We start from the raw sequence: 20621 nt of genomic DNA, 5'->3' as shown, positions 1-20621 counted from the left end.
GGCATGGGATGCGATGCTGGATCCCAAGAACATCCCAGAGAGAGGATGCTGGATCCCAGCGGATGTCCCAGGCATGGGATGGGATGGGATGGTGGCTCCCATGGGACATCCCAGGAATGGGATGGGATGCTGGATTCCGTGGGACATCTCAGGGATGGGATGGGATAATGGGATGGGATAATGGGATGCTGGGTCCCACGGGACATCCCAGGGACAGGATGCTGGTTCCTGTGGGACATCCCAGGGATGGGATGGCATGGGATCCTGGCTCCCACAGGACATCCCAGGGATGGGATACTGGTTCCCATGAGACATCCTAGGGGTGGGATGCTGCCTCCCACGGGACATCCCAGGGATGGGATGCTGGCTCCCACGGGACATCCCAGCCTGGAAGGGGGCACGGAGCAGCTCTCACTTCTCTGGGCAGCTCCGGGAGGAAGTTCTCGTCCACGGCCAGGGTGCGCAGGTTGTGCAGGTACCCGATGGTGGAGGGCAGCGACTCCAGCTCGTTGCAGCTGCAGTCAAATTCCTCCAGCAGGGACAAGCTGGAATGGGAAAGCCCTCGTTAGTGGCCCTGCAGGGACTGCGTCACCAAATCCACAGCCCCAAACCTCTGGGAGCTTCACCAGCTCCAGGCTCCACCAGCCCTGAGAGGGAACAGCCAGGGGAGATCTGCTGGATCCCTGGAAGTGCCCCAGGCCAGGCTGGAGCAGCCTGTGACAGTGGAAGGTGTCCCTGGTGGCACTGGATGGCTTTGAGGTCCATCCCAACCCAAATCATTCCATGATTTCCCTGGCAGGAGTCCATGACAACGGGATTTTTGGAACCCACTTTAAGGCCGCTTGGTTTGCCCATGCCACTATTCAGATTTTCTGGGATGTTGAGGGTAGTGAAGAACAGGATTCCAAGGATTTCAGACAGAGATCAGGGCAACCAAGGTCACGGAACCAAGAATTGAATGTTTGTTAACCCAAGTGACAGGGTTAAGGGTGAAGGTCTGGGATCTGGGTCACCAGACACCCCTGAGGGGGACTGGGAATGTATTCCACTGGGAACACATGGATGTACTACACTACAGAGAGAGATATACAAATATACATATTAAACATACAGGTTATAGACATACTTTAAAATATTCTGAAGAAATATTTCCTAATTTTCCCCTAAAACAAGACTGTAAATTAAAATCCTTCAAGTGAAAGTTGTGAGCACCGCCCAGCTCCTCTGCCCCCTTTGCTCCTCACGTTCCACCTCTTACTCTCCAGGATTTTGATCAGAGCAAGGTTAAATAGCAGCCAATTATTTCTTCCTAAAGTTTCCCATCTCCCTGTCCACTGCCTTAGGGACTTGTCAGAGGATTCTCTGTTTTACTTCCCGAATATTTTGGAGGATCTGCTAAGAAGTTTAGCTCTGACCACACCTTCCTCAGACCTCGTTCTGTAGGATTCACAGGAGTCTCAGCTGCAGGATTGGGTCTTCACTCTGTATCTAATCACCTTTATTTCAGTTTCTTAATTGAAAAGACCTTTCAGCCTTCAAGCAGAGATTGCTGTTCCTCCCAGGGAATCCTCAGAACTTCCCTGTAATTGCTTCCCTGGGAAGCCTTGGACACTTCCAGGGATGGGGCAGCCGCAGCTTCAGCTGTGCCCTCCCTGTCCTCCTCCTAATCACTGATCTCAGCTCTCCAGCCCCATTCCCCCTGGCTCTTCCACTCCAGACCCTGCAAAAACCTGGGAATACAAATCTGCTCTGGCACAGACTGGACCCGTGCCCCAAACACTGCCCCAGGCCCAGCTGGGGGTCCCGAATTCCCCCTGGCCCCTTCCAACCCCCCCAGATCCCACAGGGAACATCTCCAGCCTTTGGCTGCATCAGGGAATCGAGGGCAATCCCTGGTTCAGTGTGGAATGTTCGGTTAAGCTGGGCCTAGTCTGTGCTCTGAGAGCCACCACGGGCCGGTGCTTTGAGGAGAAATCCCAGGAATGAGGGTGGAAGCGCCCAGCAGAGCACGGAGCCAGCACGGGGTGCTCTCGTGGAGCAATCCCAGAGGGAATGCTCCCTCCTCCCCACTGCCCGTCCCCGGGTGACAGGGACAGCCTCTGGCTGGGGTTCCACCCCTGGAATTTCAGGGAAAGAGACCTGGCAGGAATCCATCCGAAGGGATGAGTCGGAGAGCCGAGTTCCTGTGAGGGGGGACACTCTGCCCCCGTTGGAGGAGAGGGAATTCTTCCCTGGCCAAGCACAGCCAGGGGCTCCAGCACAAGGCAGAGACCCCAGGTGATCCCAGCTGCCCTGCAATTCCACCTCGGAGCAGTGGCTGTGCCTTTGGAAATGTAAACAAAGCTCTGTGGCAAACACTGAAGAGATACTGGGTTAAAAAAGGGCGTTTCCCTTCAACAATCAACAAAAAAAAGGTTGAAAAGGTTTTAGAACCTGACTCCCGAAATTGCTGAGGCTGGATTTAAATCCATCTTTTTGCAGCATCCAGGAGATCTTGGAGCCCTCTGAGCTTTCACTTGGATGAGAATTTGCTGCTGCACAGAGATTTGGGGAGCAAAGATTTGTCCTTCAGTGATTCCCATCACCAGCTTTTAATGCTCTCCATGAAAATCCCATAGACCCAAAACCCTCCAAGGATGAGCCAACCTGGGCTTTCAGTGGCTGCAGCTGGAATGGGTCACAAATAAGGATTATTTTTCCCAAAGGGAATCACAACAAGCTAAATTCTTCTTGAAACAGGCCAGGGCCAGGGCTTGGAGCAGCCAGGTGTCCCTGCCCTGGCAGGGGGTGGGGTGGGGTCATTCTGGAGGATTTTGGAAGCCACCAAGCTGCAGCCCCCCAGCAGAAGGAGGCAGAGCCATGAGAGACCCCACAGCAGAGAGCTTCCCATGATCCCAGCCCCTGGAATCCTCCTGGCTTTCCCACAGAGGTTTCTGTCATATTTTAGGAGCTCTCCATCCCTGTGAGGCCACGGCCAGATCCCTGTGAGCTCCAAGCCCTGGCTGCTGCCATGGCAACAGATGGATTTCCCCCAAATTCTTCTGCTTTCACTTCTCCGCTCATCCAGATCGATTCACACCCAAAACCTTTGGTTTTCCTCTTGGAAAATTGGATATATTTTACCTCCCTCCCCCTTGCACCGAAAAACCCCCAGGACTAAAAGTGGTGCTCCAAATTTAAATGTCACAACCTGGGGGTCGGAAATGATTTCACCATTCAAAGCATATTTGTCTTCTTTTCCGTTTGAAAGCCCACGCTCCTCGAGCAGAAGGGAAAAGGTATTTCAATTAAAAAGGATGAAGCCTGGACTCACTTTCCGATGGCATTGGGCAGGATGGTGAGCTGGTTGTCATCCACTTTCAGGGTTGTCAGTCTCTTCAACAATCCTGCAGGAAGAAATGATGGATAAACAGCTCCCACGGGGATCTCCTGGGATCCCATAAGCCATGGTTTGTAACCCTGAACGGCTCTGCTCTGGATTTTAGGGAGTCTCATTCCAAATGGATTTATTCCTGCTAAATGCCCCCTGAAAACCAATCTGGGCAGAAAACCACGGAACAAAAATCCTGGGGTTGATGGGGAGATGTAGAAGAACAAGATGGAAAACAGGAGGAGCAGACACCGAGTAAAAGTGTCAATAATTAGCAGCATTAATTAGCAACCCATGTTGGAATCGGAGTAAATTGATTTAAAATTGAGGAATTTTGCAGTTCCGTGTTCAAAGGGAAAGGGAAAAGGGAATTTTGCAGTTCCGTGTTCAAAGGGAAAGGGAAAAGGGCTCAGGATTGAAAGGAAACATCCCAATGGACAGAGGGAGGTGATCCTAAATAATCCAGGAATTCCATGCATGTAAAACAGTCAAAATAAAAAGAAAATTCATCGTTCGAATGACTTCCTTTTTATTTCCTTTTCCCACTGTGAGTGAGCAGCAATCCCATCCTCGCTCTCAGACTGATTTTTACATTTAAATGAAATTAATTCTGTCCTTCTTGGCTTCTTTTCCTTAAAACAGCAAACCAGGTGGACCAATTCTTTCCAGCCAGGGAATTCTGCTCCTGACTTTACAAAATGGGACTGCCCAGACACCATTTTCTGCCTCCTTTGGGATTTCATGGCAGGCCTTGCTCCATGATGGGAAAATCCCGTAATTCCAAAAATAAAAATAAAATTTAAAAAAACCCCAAAAATTATTAAAAAACCTATCAAACGGAGAGGAATCCCAGATCTTTCCTCACCTATGGAATCTGGCAGCTGCTGCAGCATGTTGGAGGAGAGGAGGAGATCCTCCAGCCCCTCACAGCCCGAGATGTCCAGGTCGACCGTCTCGATCCTGTTTTTGGACACATCCAGGTACACGAGCTGTTTTAACTTCCCTATAGACTTAATAGCACGTGAGACAGAGTTACTTGAGCAGACAGAGCTGTTAATTAGAGCGTTAATTAGAGACAAACACACAAATCCAGCTGATCTGGAGTTTTCTCAGCACCCTTCGGATCGCTGCTCTCCCCGCGGCAGGGCCGGGGTGGGCTCAGCCTCAAAGGAACAAAATTAACCCCCCCAGGTTAATTAATGTGCTCCAACTTCATTAAATCTGCTGGGATTTGGCATTCCTGGGCATGCAGCCGAGGTGCTTCTCCATCTGGACACGGATCCAAGGGATATTCCCAATTCCCACCTTCCACCAGGCAGGTGGAGCTTTTCTGTGTTGAACCACCCCAAAACTTTGATATTAATTAATTAATTAATTACTGGCTCTGCACCCACCCAAGGACATGCACAGGCAGCTGTTCCCTGCCAGGCAAACAGGGGAATCCCCAAATCAGTAATTCCCTAAAATAAATGTCCATACCCCAGGTAGCACTTGCAAGGAATTATTGTCCATCCACAACTCCTTCAGATTCTGGATTTGTTCAAGAACCTCAGGCTGAGGAAAAGGATAAACAATTATGGGCAGCTAAGTAAAGCAATGTGTCTTCAGTTAAATAAAAATAAACATTTTCTTAAAAAAAGGAAATCTTCCCTCTTCCCTTTGGTTTTTCACACCCCACCTCAGCCTTCCAGGCGTTCAAGGACAAGAAGAGAACATTCCCTTCGTGTGATTTAACCACTGCTGCTCTTTACCAAAACTTGTAAAATTTAAGAACATTGTGCAAAAGAAATGAGCCCAAAGGACACATCCTGGGGAGATTTAATATTTGCAGCTGGCACAGCCAGGGGTCAGAACGCACAGGAGGAACTGGGCACTGATAAAACCGGGAACTGCAGACTCAAACTTTCATCTGTTCCATTCTGTTCAGGGGATCAGCGAGAGGAGCCAAAAAAGGCAATTCCCCAAATCACTCCTCGCTCCTCACAGCTGTGAGATCCCAGAATTACAAATCCAGGCCACAGACATTCCCAGGTTTCCTCAGCAGTGCTTTCCTTTCCCACTAAACACTTTCCTCAGCAAACCAACACCTGGAATTTGCCTTTGCCCTCCCAGGTTGTAGAGATTTTTTTCTCCAAAGCCTGTTAGAACCTGGCATTAAATGTTCCATGAAATATTCCATGAAATATTCCATTCCAAATCTGCCTTTGGAAGCAGAACAATTGCCCTGGAATGATTCCAACACAGGCAGAAGCAAACGGAGCTCCAGACCCCAAGAGAGGCCTGGAGTTACCCAGCGTGGTCCGGTTTGGAATGCTGCCATTCCCAGAAGAAATCTGATTTTCCACTTGCCCAGGGAATGGTGGGAGAAGCTCCTGATGCCTCAGCAGATAAGAACAAAGCTGATGCACAGGAGAACTCACCCCTTGTTTTGCACATCCCCACCTAATGAGCTCCTATTAAAAACTAGTGGTGAGCGTTTTAAAGATGATTTATTTTGCCTCTGTTAATCCCATTGAAATTCTGCTGTCCTTCGATGATTAAAACCACTTCTCATTTCCAGGCTGAATTGATTAATGGGCATTTGATACTATTTGCTCCTGGGCTGATTAATGTTTCTTTATCCCTCTGGAGTGTTCACGGGCTGAGGTCATTATGGATAATCATAATTTCCCCTCTCAACTTTAATTTGCTTTCCAATCCCTCTCATTAACACAGACCTTTCTTCAAGGCCTGTTCCTGGGCTGTGCAGAGCACCCTTTGATGGGGAATTCCTTGGATTGTAATTTCCCAGGATGATGGAATTTCCCATTATTGTGGAGCACCACGGAACGTTCCACATTATGGCACACCTTGATCCAGCCAGGATCTCGTGGATGGGTTGGTATTAAAGTGCCATTAAAAACTTATTTGTCTCTGTTAGAAATGCTTTGGTTTGGGGCTGTTTGGGGAATATCCTCATTTTCCACACAGGTTGCTACAACTGGAATAGAGTAGAATGGGAATAGGAACAGTAATAGGACAGAAAAGGAATAGGAAGAGAACAGAAAAGGAATAGGAATAGGAATAAAATATAATTGAACAGAATGGAATAGCAACAGGAATAGAATAGGGATAGGAGCAGGAATAGGAACAGGACAGAAGGGCAGCAGCTGGAAGGGTTTTACATTGACCACCCAGTTCAGCTCCCTGACCAACTCAGTCTGACCAAACCTTAAAGGAATTATTCAGGGAATTGCCCAAATGTCCCTTCCCAGGTGCCTGTCCCAGGGTCTGGCCACCCTCTCCACACAGAAAAGCTTCCCGGGATCGAGTCTGAATGGCAGACTCACAGGAATTTTTGGGAAAGTCACATCTTATTCTCTCCTCTTTCCTTTTCCTTTCCTCCCTATTCCCCTCCTGAATTTCTCCCAAAGCCTTGCAGCTCCTGCAGCCTCCTGGACCTCCGGAGCCAAACCTGGCAGAGCTGCTGCCTGCTCCAGGCACAGCTGCTGCTCCTCCTCCTCCTCCTCCCCCAGGTTTGACTCCCCAGAACGAACCAGGGAGGTGCCAAACTTTGGGATTTGCTGCTGCTGGAGCGACAGGAGCTGCCTCTTCCCTGATGACAGCTTGGGTGCAGCTGCTCTCCAGGGAGCCAGGCTGGCATCCCAGGAGTGCACAGGCCTCCCTGGCTCTGGGAACCCCGATCCCAGCAGGGAAGGTGAGCGGAACAGAACAGGGAATGAACAGAAGCTCACTTTGGCCGCGGCAGCCCCGTGCCCGTGGCTCAGGAAGGGCACAGAGCTCTCCAGCCCCAAGGGGAAGGTCACAACAGTCCCAGGACACCAGAGAAATGAGGCTCTCCCACACCACCCACTCACCTTCCTCCACTAAACAGGAAATTTCTGTGGAAACCCAAGTCAGGGTTTCAGAATCCATGAAAACAGGACTTCTTAATCCTTTTTTTTCCAGGTGTGAGTTAAACTAGCACCACTTTTGCTGTGACATTCCTGTACATTCCCACTGTTCCTTGGCCTCTTGGCCCATTTGGCTCCTGGCCTTTGATTCCAGTTCCTACATTTTGGCTGAAAAATGAGTAAACTTGGGAATTCTGGCCCCAACAGGAGGATGGGACCACCTTTCTCCTGCTCTAACACTCATGGGATCACTGGGCTGCCATGGGAATATATGGAACATTGTCCAATTCCTTTCCAACCCCAGAAACCCAAGGCACCCCCAGGAGAGAGGCTCTGAACTCGGGCAGGACTTAATTCCTACAATTAAAATTCCGAGCAGCTCTTCCGAAAATTTCTCTCTGTTTATCCACGCTGAAGATTTTAATTAAAAATCGGAGTTAAATCCTCTCTTTCCTCCTGCATGGAATAAATGAGCAGCCCGGAACAGGGGGGGAGCTGCTCCATAAAACAGATGCAGAGACTTTGCTACAGCTTTGTGGCACCAGGTGACGTTTCAGGGCTTGTTTGAAGTGGAATTGTCTCAGTTTTTACTGAAGCTACAGGAACTATTCCCTCGCAGGACTGCAATCCCTGATCCCGTTCTTCCATGGCTCCCAAGGAACAGCACCTCTCACTTCCTGCGCCGACAACAGGGAAAATCCCCAAAAGGTTCCAATCTCAGGGAAATTAATTAGAAATTAATTCCAGAAATTCCCTATGAGGTTGGAATTGACCTCTGCTGGAATCGCAGAATGCCAGGCTGGTTTGGGTCAGAGGGAAATGATCCCACAAAGCCTCTGCAGTAGAAATTTAATGCCCCGTGGACAGAGCAGCCAACCCCCCCCAGGTTTCCCCTTAAAAACTGGAGCATTTCTTACCAGCTCAGAGAACTCATTATTGCCCAGATCGAGCCTCTCCAGCTGAGTCAGTTTGTGCATTGACCTGGAACAGGTGGGGAGAGACTCAAAATGAGATTTTAACTGGCAAAACGTCAGTCAGGTCTTGGGAGGATGAAAATGAAGCCGCGTTGATGCTGTGATGGCAAAAAAGAATTGGATGCTGATGCACATTTCTACAATATATTCCATCCTTGAGACGCTGACTGAGGCCACGGAACCCAAAAGCCAGCAACAGTTATTTTAACATAAAAATAAACAAAATCTCGGTAGGTTTTTGTGTGTTTGCCCAGGGAAAATGCCCCGTGTTATGTCAATAAGTGATTGAAATGAAATATAACAGAAATTGTGGCTTTTTGAGAGAGATTTATGCATTCGCTGTGGTTTTTTATAAACCACTAGAAAGTGTTTGGACTCTTGAGCCAGGTCCCCTGCTCTGAGGGTCAGATTTAGGCAAACTCAAAGTTAATAAATCAATTTTTGCCTTTGTTTCCATGAACAAAACTGGAGCAGGGCTTTATCCCAAGGGCAGAATTTCTCCTGAAGCCCAGATAGACCAAAGTGAACCAAACACCCCGCTGGGTTTGGGGGGTGCAGTGAAGAAAGAGGATAAAAATAATTAAATCATTTAACGTGAGCAGTTCAGAGGCCTCCCGAGGTAATCAGATCCTAATCAAAAAATTAGCAGAGCCTTAATTGCCGTGATCTAAAATATCAACCATTTTATCTCCGCAATTTGTACCAGAGGTAAAAGTGATTATTGTGGAAAGGCTGTGGCTGAAAAACACAGCCCTGGTCCAGCATTTCAACCTGGCTGTGCTGGGGGCACTGCTGCTGTGCTATTGCCAGAAAATGTCACTTTTCCTTTGTTAAAACAGGGAAATAAACTCCAAAAAAACAGGAATTAAAGTCCACAGGAACAGGAAAATAAACTCCACAGGAACAGGGAATAAAATCCACGGAAATAGGGAAATAAACTCCTCAGAAATAGGAAATAAACCCCACAAAAGCAGGAAAAATAAACTCCACGGGAACATGAAAATAAACCCCACAGAAATAGTAAATAAAATACACAGGAACAGAAAAATAAACTCCACAGGAACAGGAAAATAAAACCCAGAGGAACAGGAAAATAAACCCCAGAGAAATAGGGAATAAAGTCCATAAAAACAGAGAAATGAATGCCACAGAAATAGGAAATAAACTCCATAAAACCAGGAAATAAACCCCATGGGAACAGGGAAATAAACCCCACAAAACCAGGGAAACAAACTCCACTGAAATGTATCACCATCTATTATTATAACTAATATTTTAATTATTACACACATTATACATTATCTATAGGACACATATTGGAATATTTTATAGATCTCTCTTATGCCTTTTCACTCATTAAATCCTGGAACTCCTCAGAGATTAAATACTCTCAAATTGGTAAAACCTTTGTCTTTCACCCCAAATTCTTTTGAACCCAACTTCACCAGCTGTGGGCTTTCTACCGTAAATTCAGCTTCAAATGCAACTTTTCACCATTATTTGTGCCATTCCTACAGTCACATAAACAATTCCAGAAGCTGAAATTGGTGTGGGGGCAGATTAATTTCGGGGACTTGGGGCCCCATCAGAAAACGAAGCTCTGCTGATGCTCCCAGTGGAAAATCAGATTTTCCCATTAGCTGCTGCTGCTATTTTTATCCCTCTCCTACAATTCCTTATATTTTTCTCACGGAAAGCTCCGTTCCAGTTTTCACGTGGGGTCACGTTCCAGAGGGGGATGAGGGAAGGAGCAGTGAGGAGCAATGCTCAGGTAAACATTCAGGGCTCAAAGGATGTCGTGGGGGGAATGAACGGGCCAAAGGTTTCCCCCAAACCTTTCTGGGGATCCCGTTGGGAGCTTCCCTTCCACGGCTGACTCCATTCAGGAGATTTTGGGGGAAACGAGGGTGGAATTCCCACGAGGTTCAGAGCAAAATTATTTTACTTTAAAGTTATTTTTAAGCATGGAACGTGCTTTTTAAAGGCTACAGAGAAATCAAAACCAGGAGGGGGAGGCTGGGGGTCTCCAGGGTGATCCATCTCCTCGCCTCCCTCCACTTGGGGCCAGCAAGTTTTCCCCTGGAATCCAGCATTCCTAATGAGATGGAAAAGAATCTTTTCCCTGGAAAAGAACCCCAGAATCCCGTGGAAAAGACCTTAAAGCTCATCTGGCCCATGGAAGGTGACCCTGCCCGTGGAATTGGGTGGGATTTCAGCTCCCTCCCAGCCCAAACCAGCCTGGGATTCTGGGACTATTTATTATTATTATTATTATTATTATTATTATTATTATTATTATTATTATTATTATTATTATTATTATTATTATTATTATTATTATTATATTATCTGAAGAATAATTAATAATAATTAATAAAATAAGAATTATTTGAAAAATAAAATAAATAAAACAGAATCAATTCATAAAATAAAATCAACTCATAAAATAAAATAATTTAAAAATAAAAATAAATAATCAATTTTCCAGATAAATTTACCCCCTTTAAAAATAGGAAAAGTTTTTTTCCCTAAAGCAAAACAATGGGAAAAGCCTTTTTTCCCCAAAGGAAAACAATGGGATGCAATTCCCAGCCTCTTCCCTGAGCAGCAAACAGATCCAGCTTGGGAAATCCTCGAGGGAAACCTCGCAGTGGCAGCTGCTGATTAAAATATTGCCAATATTTTAATAAGGCAGTGAAGCTGGGGGGTGTGAGCTGTTTGAGGAAAACAGGGCACCAGGAACGCTGCAAGTGTTTGTGAACCCAAAGTGTGGCAAACACTTCCCATCCTCATCAGGAGCCCGGCAGAAAGCGGAGCAGCATCTCAAAAAATACCAGGAGGAAGTGAAGCTTCCCCCTAAATTTATCCCCCCAACCCTGGACAGATTCTCAGCTGATTTAAATTGTCTCTTCCACTGACTTAAAAAACCAAAAAAACAAGTTGTGGTTTTTGGCAGGCAGCTTCCCCAAGTGGGGTTTGGCCAGGGCTGGGGAGGGGAGGAATGTGAATTTACGGCAGGGATGCTCGTGAGGCACAGGGAAGCTCTGGGCCACTCTGTTACCAGGTCCCTGGAAGTGAAAAATCACTTTTATCCAGCAAATTCCTGCCAGAAGGGAGGCAAAGGACCGGGAGAGCTGTAAACTCGGAATGTCATTCTGGAATTGCTGGATTATTCATTAATTTCTCCCCTTGGCTGCAGAAAGCACAAAAATTGCAGCTCCACGGGGTTAGAAACCTCAGATCTGCAAATTTAACCTCTGCAAAACAGCCACTGTTAATGGTAGTGGGAGGAACCTTGTTTAATTCGCTGGATTTTGCTTTAAAAACAAAACAAAAATCTGCTTTTTGCACAGTTCTTATGATGCTGCTTAAAAACCTTGATGTGTTTAACCTCCCTATACACAGTCCCAGCCACTGGAGAAATAACCACAAATAAGAGTTACAAATAATCCCAATAAATCTGAATTTTAGCAAGAACAGGAAAACCTCCCCCCTCTGCCTTGCTCCCAAATGAAATTTTCCTGCATTGCATCCATGGCTCCCGGGCATTTCACACCCCTCAAACTCTCCCATCCCTCATTCCCAGCCCCATTCCCGCCTGCAGAGCTCCTGATTTATCCCCAAATCCCCACTGCTCCCTTAGGACGTGACTTTGCACATTAAATCCCAAATTTTGACTGTGCTGCCCTCAGAGTCCTGCCCGTTTTTTGGGGACTGCAACTTCTCCTGCTCAAGAAGCAGATTAATCCTGAAGTCCAGGAGAAATCCTATTTTTTTTTTTTTTTAATTTTTCCCTACATCAGGACTTGCTCCTTTGGAAAGGATCCACTGGATGTCATTTTCCCAGCAGGTCCTGCAGGAAAACAACTCCTGCTGCCAAAAAGGCCCGAAGATCTGCTGAGAGGCAGGGCTTTCAGGGAGGCAGTGAGTCAGAGCATGGGAGCAGCAAATCCCGGGAATTTCTCATCCCTGCAGCCCCCGCTGAGTCACCAGGCCCCAAGGAGCTCCCTGCAGCCCCGCAATGTTCCTGCTGAATTCGGGGACAAACCCCCCGGAACCTCGGGAAGGCTTTTCCTCTGCCCAGGTGTGGGAATTGGAAGAACAAAAAAACTTCCACAGACACCAAAAGATTTGATTTACAGCCTTGGAAAAAACTCGGATTAATGCAAAAATGCAACACACGGACGTTAAACATAAACCAGACACAGACATAAAACATAAACATAAAAAAAAATCAATGTTTCTATAGTTGTGAGTAAGGACATGCCTTAAGTAAGTGAGAAACTGTATTAATAAAATAGTGGAGAGTTTGTAATGTAAAAGTGCAGTTTTATAAAGCTGAGAGTTTAAAGGTCATATTAGAAATATGTGTGTGCACCTCGGTTAAAAAGCCATTAGACAAAAGTGTACACAGTACAACAGAAGTAAAAGTGATAAGTTAGAAAAGTAGAATAAACCCTGTAACAACTGCCTATTAGTTAAAAAAATTCTATATTATATTTTTATAAATTACATTTCATTAATTATTTTATTATTATGTATTTTATTATATATTATTATAATATAGTCTATTAATTATTCTATTACTATATATTAATATCATATATTTAAATTTTTATATCATATAAATTATATTTATATATAATATAAACTATATATTATATATAATATATACACATGTAAAATATTATATTATACAATATTTTTATATTTAATAGATAATTAAAATTATATTATATATATAAAATATTAAATATTATAATGAAGAAACTTGTAACTACTCCTAAGCTGTAGCCAACAACACAGAATCATTAATTGGGGTTTTTTTAACTAAAAACCCACAGTAGAATTTGTTTTATAAATGAAAAACAACAACCAGAAACCAGCTCATCACAGGAACATCACTGCTGCATTGCTGCCAATCCAGATATTGGGCACTTTTGGAAATTCCAGGTGAATAAATGTAAATACCCCAGCACTTACTTTGGTAGAGTTTTCAAGTGGTTTTCTCTTAACTCCAAAATTCGCAATTTGACAAGTCTGGAAGTAGGAGAGAAAGTAATTAATGCATTCAAAGAATCTGTCAGAAGGGTTTGAAATGATTTCTTTTAATTTCAAGAAGTCTGTTTAATGCACAATAATCCAAAGTCCAGTTCTTGTGGGACAAAAATCAGAGCCAAATAATTGCATGTAATGTCTGCCCTGATCTGAATTCTCCTGAACAGCTCTGACATTTATCAGGTTTTCCCAGCGATTTTAAATTAATTTTATTCATGCCTCCAGCAAGGCAAACACAGGAAAAGTTGGGAAGTTTGGAAGAAACGACAAAAAACTAACAAAAACAAGAGCAAGGTTTGTAAGGGCAAGGTCCCAGAGGTGAGCCAGGAGGGAAATGACAAGAATAACAAAGGAATCAGAGTCACTGCGTTCATAGAAAATCAGCTCTGGTGGAGTAAAATGTTCGCTGCTGAAAGATCTGCGCTCCTGAAGCTGTCCTTAATCCCCAAATTATCATCCCAAACCCCAGGAGGCCCTGCCAGGGCAGGATGGCTACAAACACCACACTCCATCCATCCATCCATCCATCCATCCATCCATCCATCCATCCATCCATCCATCCATCCATCATCCATCCATCATCATCCATCCATCCTCCATCCATCCATCATCCATCCATCATCATCCATCCTCCATCCATCCATCATCCATCCATCCATCATCCATCCATCATCCATCCATCATCCATCCATCCATCATCCATCCATCATCCATCCATCCATCATCCATCCATCATCCATCCATCATCCATCCATCATCCATCCATCATCCATCCATCCATCCATCATCCATCCATCCTCCATCCATCATCCATCATCCATCCATCATCCATCATCCATCCATCATCCATCCATCATCCATCATCCATCCATCATCCATCCATCCATCCATCATCCATCATCCATCCATCATGCATCATCCATCCATCCATCCATCATCCATCCATCCATCCATCATCCATCCATCATCCATCCAATATCCATCCATCATCCATCATCCATCCATCATCCATCCAATATCCATCCATCCCTCCATCCATCATCCATCCATCATCCATCCATCCCTCCATCCATCCATCATCCAACCATCCATCCATCCATCCATCATCCATCCATCCATCCATCCATCCATCATCCATCCATCATCCATCCATCCATCCATCCATCATCCATCCATCATCCATCCAATATCCATCCATCATCCATCATCCATCCATCATCCATCCAATATCCATCCATCCCTCCATCCATCATCCATCCATCATCCATCCATCCCTCCATCCATCCATCATCCATCCATCATCCATCCATCATCCATCCCTCCATCCATCATCCATCATCCATCCATCCATCCCTCCATCCATCCATCATCCATCCATCATCCATCCATCCATCCATCCATCCATCCATCCATCCATCTATCCATCCATCATCCATCCATCATCCATCATCCATCCATCCATCATCCATCCATCATCCATCCATCCATCCATCCATCCATCCATCCATCCATCCATCCATCATCCATCCATCATCCATCCATCATCCATCCATCATCCATCCATCCATCTATCCATCCATCCTTTTCCTGGATATTTCCATTCAGCTCTGACTCCAGGGGCAGGAATCAGGGCTCATCCTGGCATTCCACACTCTCCTGACTGGCAAACAATGCCCTTTCTCCTGCTGGATTCTGTGTTTCTCAAAGGGGCTCAGGCCTGGCCCAGGGGATGTGATGATTATAATTATTATTATAGTAATTGTAATTATAATAATATAGAGTTAATAACACTAACACCACCACCAAAAATAATATATAATATATAATATATAATATATAATATATAATATATAATATATAATATATAATATATAATATATAATATATAATATATAATATATAATATGTAATATATAATATAATCCCAGCATTTTTGTCTCCTTAGGCCTGAGCAGCCCAGTGTCACTCCCAGCAGGATTTTGTCACATTTTGTCATTTGGTTTGGAGAGCTGAGCTGATGTCCACAGAGTTAATAAATAATTGAATAAATAAATAAATAAATAAATAAACCCTCAAAAAACCCCCAAAAATGAATAAATAAAATAAAATATTAAATAAAATATTAAATAAAATAGATAATAATAAATAATAATAAATAATAATAATAAATAAAACAAATAATGATAAATACAATTAATTAAATCAATTAAATAAATAATAGAACTTTCCCCCGGGTGGCTGCAGGGAGCAGCCTGAAGCTGGGCTTGGGTGAGCTCTGTGACAAACCCAGAGCCTTGCTGTGCTGATCCTTTGTCTCCTGAGCTCCTTGCCCAGGGGCCGGTCCAGGGGCAGCAATGCCAGCAGCTCCCAGGGATAAACTCCCGTTCCTGCCAGGGCTGTGCAGGGTGGGGACCCCCAGCTCCTGTGGGAATTGGGTTCACTGCATCCCCTGGGAACAGAGGAGCTTGTGGGGGGAGGAGAAGGTTCTGAAGGGTTTGCTTTGATTCTCACTGCTTTTTTTCCTTTTATTACTGTTAATAAAATGCTCTTGAGGCCCGTTTGAGGTCTGGAGCCTGCTCTCCTTCCTCCCAGTCCTGCTCCCTGCAGGAGCTGGGTGCACGGGTGTCGGGCAGCACTAACCCACCACACCCGCTGGTTCATTGCTGGGAGATGTAAAAACTGGTGAAATGTCTGACTGCTGAGCCAAACCCCCCTCAGCCTGAGCGCCACCACCTCTGCTCTGCCCTCCTCTAACACGTCTGGCTCTGCCCTTGCCGGGTTTGTTTCTGCCCTCGCTCCCCACCCCTCCTGCCCTGCTGTCTCTGGACTCCTCTCCCTCCTTCTGAAACATAACTTAAAAAAATTCAGAGATTTTAGAGGAGCTGAGATTTCAGTTAGAGATAAGCTTTATTGGAGTTAATTAAAATAAATAGGTAGGCCCTGATGAAGTTAAGAGTTAGCAGCTAACTAATAATTGATTGCTTGTCAACACAATGTTTGGTCAGCTGGGTTTATAATGAAGAATATAGAAATAAGAATAATGAAGAATATAGGAACTGACAAAAGCTTTTAGGAACATGAGACAATCGTGGGCCTCCTCTGCTCTGAAACCAACTGAAGACAGGGAATGGGAGTTCCACCAAGGGTTCATTTGTCACATTTGCATTGAAAAGGCAGAAAGGTCAAAACGAGGAAGACTACATTTACTTCATCATTTTGGGACCCCTCCCCATGGAAGGGACCACCGAGCCATTTCAAGGCACACACGGCACATGCTTAATGGCTTTTGAACTAATTACCATACCGGGGAATGGGATGTGCCAAAGCTATGAATATATTTGTATTTTGGGTATTCAATACCTGCACAGATAAAAGCACTCTGTAATCACCTGTACATGTATTTGTATTTTGGGTATTCAATACCTGCACAGATAAAAGCACTCTGTAATCAGCTGTAAATTGTGGTGCATTTGGGAGCTATCCTGCAATAAACACACACTTTCTAACTTTAAACTGTGAGAGAGTTTTTGTCCCTCACAGTTGGATGTCGGTACTAGGTCACCATCCATGTTTTTAATAAATCAGTTCTGCTCCCACATTTCACCTTGGCTCGTTCCACCACCCTCAGCCACTTCTCCCTGCCCTTCTGACCCGCAGCTCTTCACCCTCCTGTCCCTCTGTCACCAGGAGGGGACCTGAGAAGAATTCTGCTGCCTCTGCCCTGCCCCAGCTGAGTCACTGCCACTGAGGGATGAGCCCTGCTGCTCCTCACCTCTCCCCAAACTCCATCACCTCCTGCTGACACAACCCTCACCCACAAGAACAGGGCTGAAAAGCCAAAATCTCTGGGGTTTGTGCTCAGCTTTTCAAGGGGAGCCAGCTTGGAGCCTGTCCCTGGGAGCCTGGGCCGGGTTCAAGCGACAGGAATGTGCTGTGGTGACTCATCCTTACCTTCCAAAGTTAGCTGGAAGAAACTCCAAAAAGGCATCGTTTAGATAGAGCTGGGTCAAATTTAGAAGTTGTGTGAAGCCATCTGGCAGCCTAAAAAAACAGAGCAAACCTTAATGCTCACCCCGAGTTGCCATGGAGATAATAACAATGTATATTTAGAAGCAGAAAGGTGACTTTCTCTCTCACCTACTTCTTCTACCCAAAATCTCCTGAAGAACTCACTTCTAACAGACATTTTTGCCCATTCCCATCTTCTCTGCATTGCTGCAAACAGGAAACGCAAAGGCCTGGCACATTCAGGGGAGAGCAGCCTTTGCTCCCTTCCTGCTTGAGGGATTTAAATCAAAGGTCTTGTTTCTTTTTCTTTTCTTTTCTTTTCTTTTCTTTTCTTTTCTTTTCTTTTCTTTTCTTTTCTTTTCTTTTCTTTTCTTTTCTTTTCTTTTCTTTTCTTTTCTTCTTTTCTTTTCCCCCTTCTATTTTCTTCTCTTTTCTTTTCCCCTTCCTCCCTTCTCTTTTCTTCTCTTTTCTTCTCTTTTCTTTTCCCCTTCCTCCCTTCTCTTTCTCTCTTTTCATCTTTTCCTTTTTTTCCCTTCTCCTTCTTCCTCTTTTCCTCTCATTCTTCCTCCCTCTCCCTCTTCTCTTTCTCTCTATTTGTTTTAAACTGAGACATCAACATTTCACCCTTTCTCCCCTTCACTCCACTTTGTCAATCTTGGATTTACGACTCATTTTTTTGTTGCTATTTTTGCAAGATTTTGGAAGGAATAAGGAATAAGGGCTGGCCAAGTGTCCAGGTGAAGCCTCACCCCTGTGTCCAGGGACTGCCCAGCCTGACTGGCACTACCAGAGCACTCAGAAAAAAAACCATTATTAAATGGGTTTAAATTTAAATTGTTTAAATTTAAACAATCTTAAATTGTTTAAATTTAAACAATCAGAAAGACATTCAGATTAACCCTGCAAAAAAGACTGGATAAAAAGCTCTGAGCTCATGTTGAGCACATTTTGTGCCCTTGGAATGAGCAAAACCAGCTCCTGGTACTCACTTGGACACGGGGTTGACGCTGGCTTCGATTATCGTTAAACACTTACAACACTTAATGTTTTCTGGGAAATCTTGGATTCCTAAAAAAAAAACATGGAAAGAGTATTAGATACACAAAAATATTTACTAGACACAGACAAATATTATCTGCACAAAAACTGCTCAGCCTGGTCTGTTCATAAATGCTCAGTTGGGATTTCCAGCTCAGACTTCAGCTCGAGCAGGAAGGAAACGCAGTTTGGAATTATCATCCAAAAGGTGATGCTCAAGCCCTAAATAAATACATAAAATACAAAATTATAACTCTTCTTCTAATGCTTGATTTATGTAATGTTCTAGAATTAACAGTGACATAATTTCTGCTGAGATTTGTGCCTTCATCCCTTCCCAAACTGCTTTTCTCCCACAGTCTCCAGACCTCAACTGACAAGAAATTTCCCAATGTTTCCAGGAGTTCCTAAGCCTCATTTTTTAAAAACAAACACCCTCGAGCTCAGACAGCACAGGTTTTTAGGCCCATAGATATGAAAATGGAATGAAAATTCCCAGATTTGGGAATGCACAGCAGCAAACCAGTCCAGATAAATCCTGGGAATCGCTTCAATCACCCACACAAGAGCCCAGCGAGCTCCGAACCCCTTTGGAAGTGGAATGTCCCCAAGTGCGTGGAAAACTGGCCTCACATTCCCACTCCCAGCTGGGCAGAAGCCCCCAGAGCACAGGATGCTGAAGAAAACTCGACTTTTTTGAAGGGAAAAGCAGAGCTGGGTCTGCACAGACCCTCCCCCAAGGCGCCGGGCGCTGAGACGGAGCGCGGATTTCTGCGCCGCGAGGAGCCAAAATCCATCTCAGCTCCCAGGGTTTTTTTTTGGGGGATGCTGGGGAAGGGGAGCCCTCACCATTCTTGCTGATGTCGAGCTCGCGGAGGTTGACCAGGCTGGCGATGGACGTGGGGAGGCTGGACAGGTCGTTGTCGGGGATGCTCAGCTTCCGCAGGGCTTGGCAGTTGAACAGTTGCTGTTCCGGGGGTTCCGCGGGGGAGAAGAAACAAATCCATTTGGGATCCTTACTGACACACAGCCAGCACAAACCCCCGCCGGCCACAGCAGAATCCCGCCCTCCCAGGGGGATTTTTGGGAAGGCATTCCCATGGGGGATTTTTGGGAAGGCATTCCCACGGTTGACGGGGATGGTGGTATTTGCCGGGTCCCCAGGATGGAAGGAGGAAATGGTGAATCTGAGTCCATGTTCTTAGAAGGCTAATTTATTATTTATTATTTTTATTATTATAAAATATTTATATTTTTAATCTATATTATATAAAAGAATGCCATACTGAAACTAGAGTAAAGAATGGAGAAAGGATACAGACAGAAGGCTTAACAAGACACTAATGAAAAACTCGTGACTCTCCTCAGAGTCTGACACAGCCTGACCATGATTGGTCTTTAAGTTAAAACAATTCCCCTGCTGGATAAACACTCTCCAACCACACTCCAAAGCAGCAAAACACAGGAGAAGCAAATGAGATAATATCGTTTTCCTTTTTCTCTGGGGCTTCTCAGCTTCCCAGGAGAAGAAATCCTGGAAAAGGGATTTTTCAGAAAATGCGATGGTGACAGGGGATAAGACAAACAGGTCATGGGTAGCAGGGATGTCCAAAACCACTCAAAACCTGTGAATTCCCTCCACTAAATATCTTGAGATTTTGATATCATTGCATGTAATTCATATTTATTGGTGTGTTTCACGTTTTTCATAGAAATCCCCAAATTTTTGTGCCTCCTGGTGAATGGAGGTATTTTATTTCATAATTAAATTTCACGGCAGATTTTAAAATACTGTGACTGCATTCAGATTAAACAATTATCCTCAAGATCCGAAAATGCTTGGGCATTATCCAAAGGATACTTCCTTGAAATCCCTGCCCAAAATTCAGGATGCAATTATAATTTTTCCATCAAACTCTAATTTTATAGAAGCAGGTTCCCAGTTTTCACCAGGAATTCCTTTGGGAGCTGAGGAAGGCTGGGAACTCACAGTTCTGACCCCACCTGGACAAATCCAAGGCTTTGGAAGTGATGGAGGGAGAAGCCCAATTAAAAATCTTCCCTCTGGAATGATTTCATGAAGTGCTGTTGCATCAGAAGGAAGATGAGACATGGAATGAGGGAACGAGGTCCCAAAATTGCTTTTTTTTCACCCACTGGATGCTTAACAGATATTTTTCCCAGTTTCCAGAGCTCCCTGGCCACCAGGATTTTGTTGGAATCATCATTCCCTCTGCCCATGAACAACTTTAATTCCTCTCAGAGCAAACCCAAGTGATG

At 44.8% G+C, this 20621-nt stretch overlaps 1 protein-coding gene across 4 annotated transcripts in view; it reads right to left on the bottom strand.

Annotated features, from left to right (window-relative positions):
- LRRC7 (leucine rich repeat containing 7) overlaps nucleotides 1-20621 on the bottom strand; it is a 103848-nt gene that overhangs the window by 35882 nt on the left and 47345 nt on the right. For 3 of the 4 annotated variants that reach the window (XM_038144327.1, XM_038144326.1, XM_038144328.1), the window contains exons 3-11: nucleotides 19191-19308; nucleotides 18293-18371; nucleotides 17247-17336; nucleotides 13221-13277; nucleotides 8181-8244; nucleotides 4850-4924; nucleotides 4236-4380; nucleotides 3314-3386; nucleotides 416-545 (exon numbers count right to left, since the gene is read on the bottom strand). In XM_038144327.1, the coding sequence (XP_038000255.1) occupies nucleotides 416-545; nucleotides 3314-3386; nucleotides 4236-4380; nucleotides 4850-4924; nucleotides 8181-8244; nucleotides 13221-13277; nucleotides 17247-17336; nucleotides 18293-18371; nucleotides 19191-19308 (831 nt within the window). Of the gene's footprint in view, nucleotides 1-415; nucleotides 546-3313; nucleotides 3387-4235; nucleotides 4381-4849; nucleotides 4925-8180; nucleotides 8245-13220; nucleotides 13278-17246; nucleotides 17337-18292; nucleotides 18372-19190; nucleotides 19309-20621 lie in introns of those variants that run through there. The other variant, XM_038144329.1, reaches the window with a different exon arrangement.

The sequence above is a fragment of the Motacilla alba genome, chromosome 8 (assembly GCF_015832195.1).
Source record: "Motacilla alba alba isolate MOTALB_02 chromosome 8, Motacilla_alba_V1.0_pri, whole genome shotgun sequence".
In the NCBI taxonomy this organism is placed as follows: domain Eukaryota; kingdom Metazoa; phylum Chordata; class Aves; order Passeriformes; family Motacillidae; genus Motacilla; species Motacilla alba.
The sequence above is the reverse complement of the archived record's forward strand: the minus strand, read 5'-3'. Positions and strand labels throughout refer to the sequence as shown.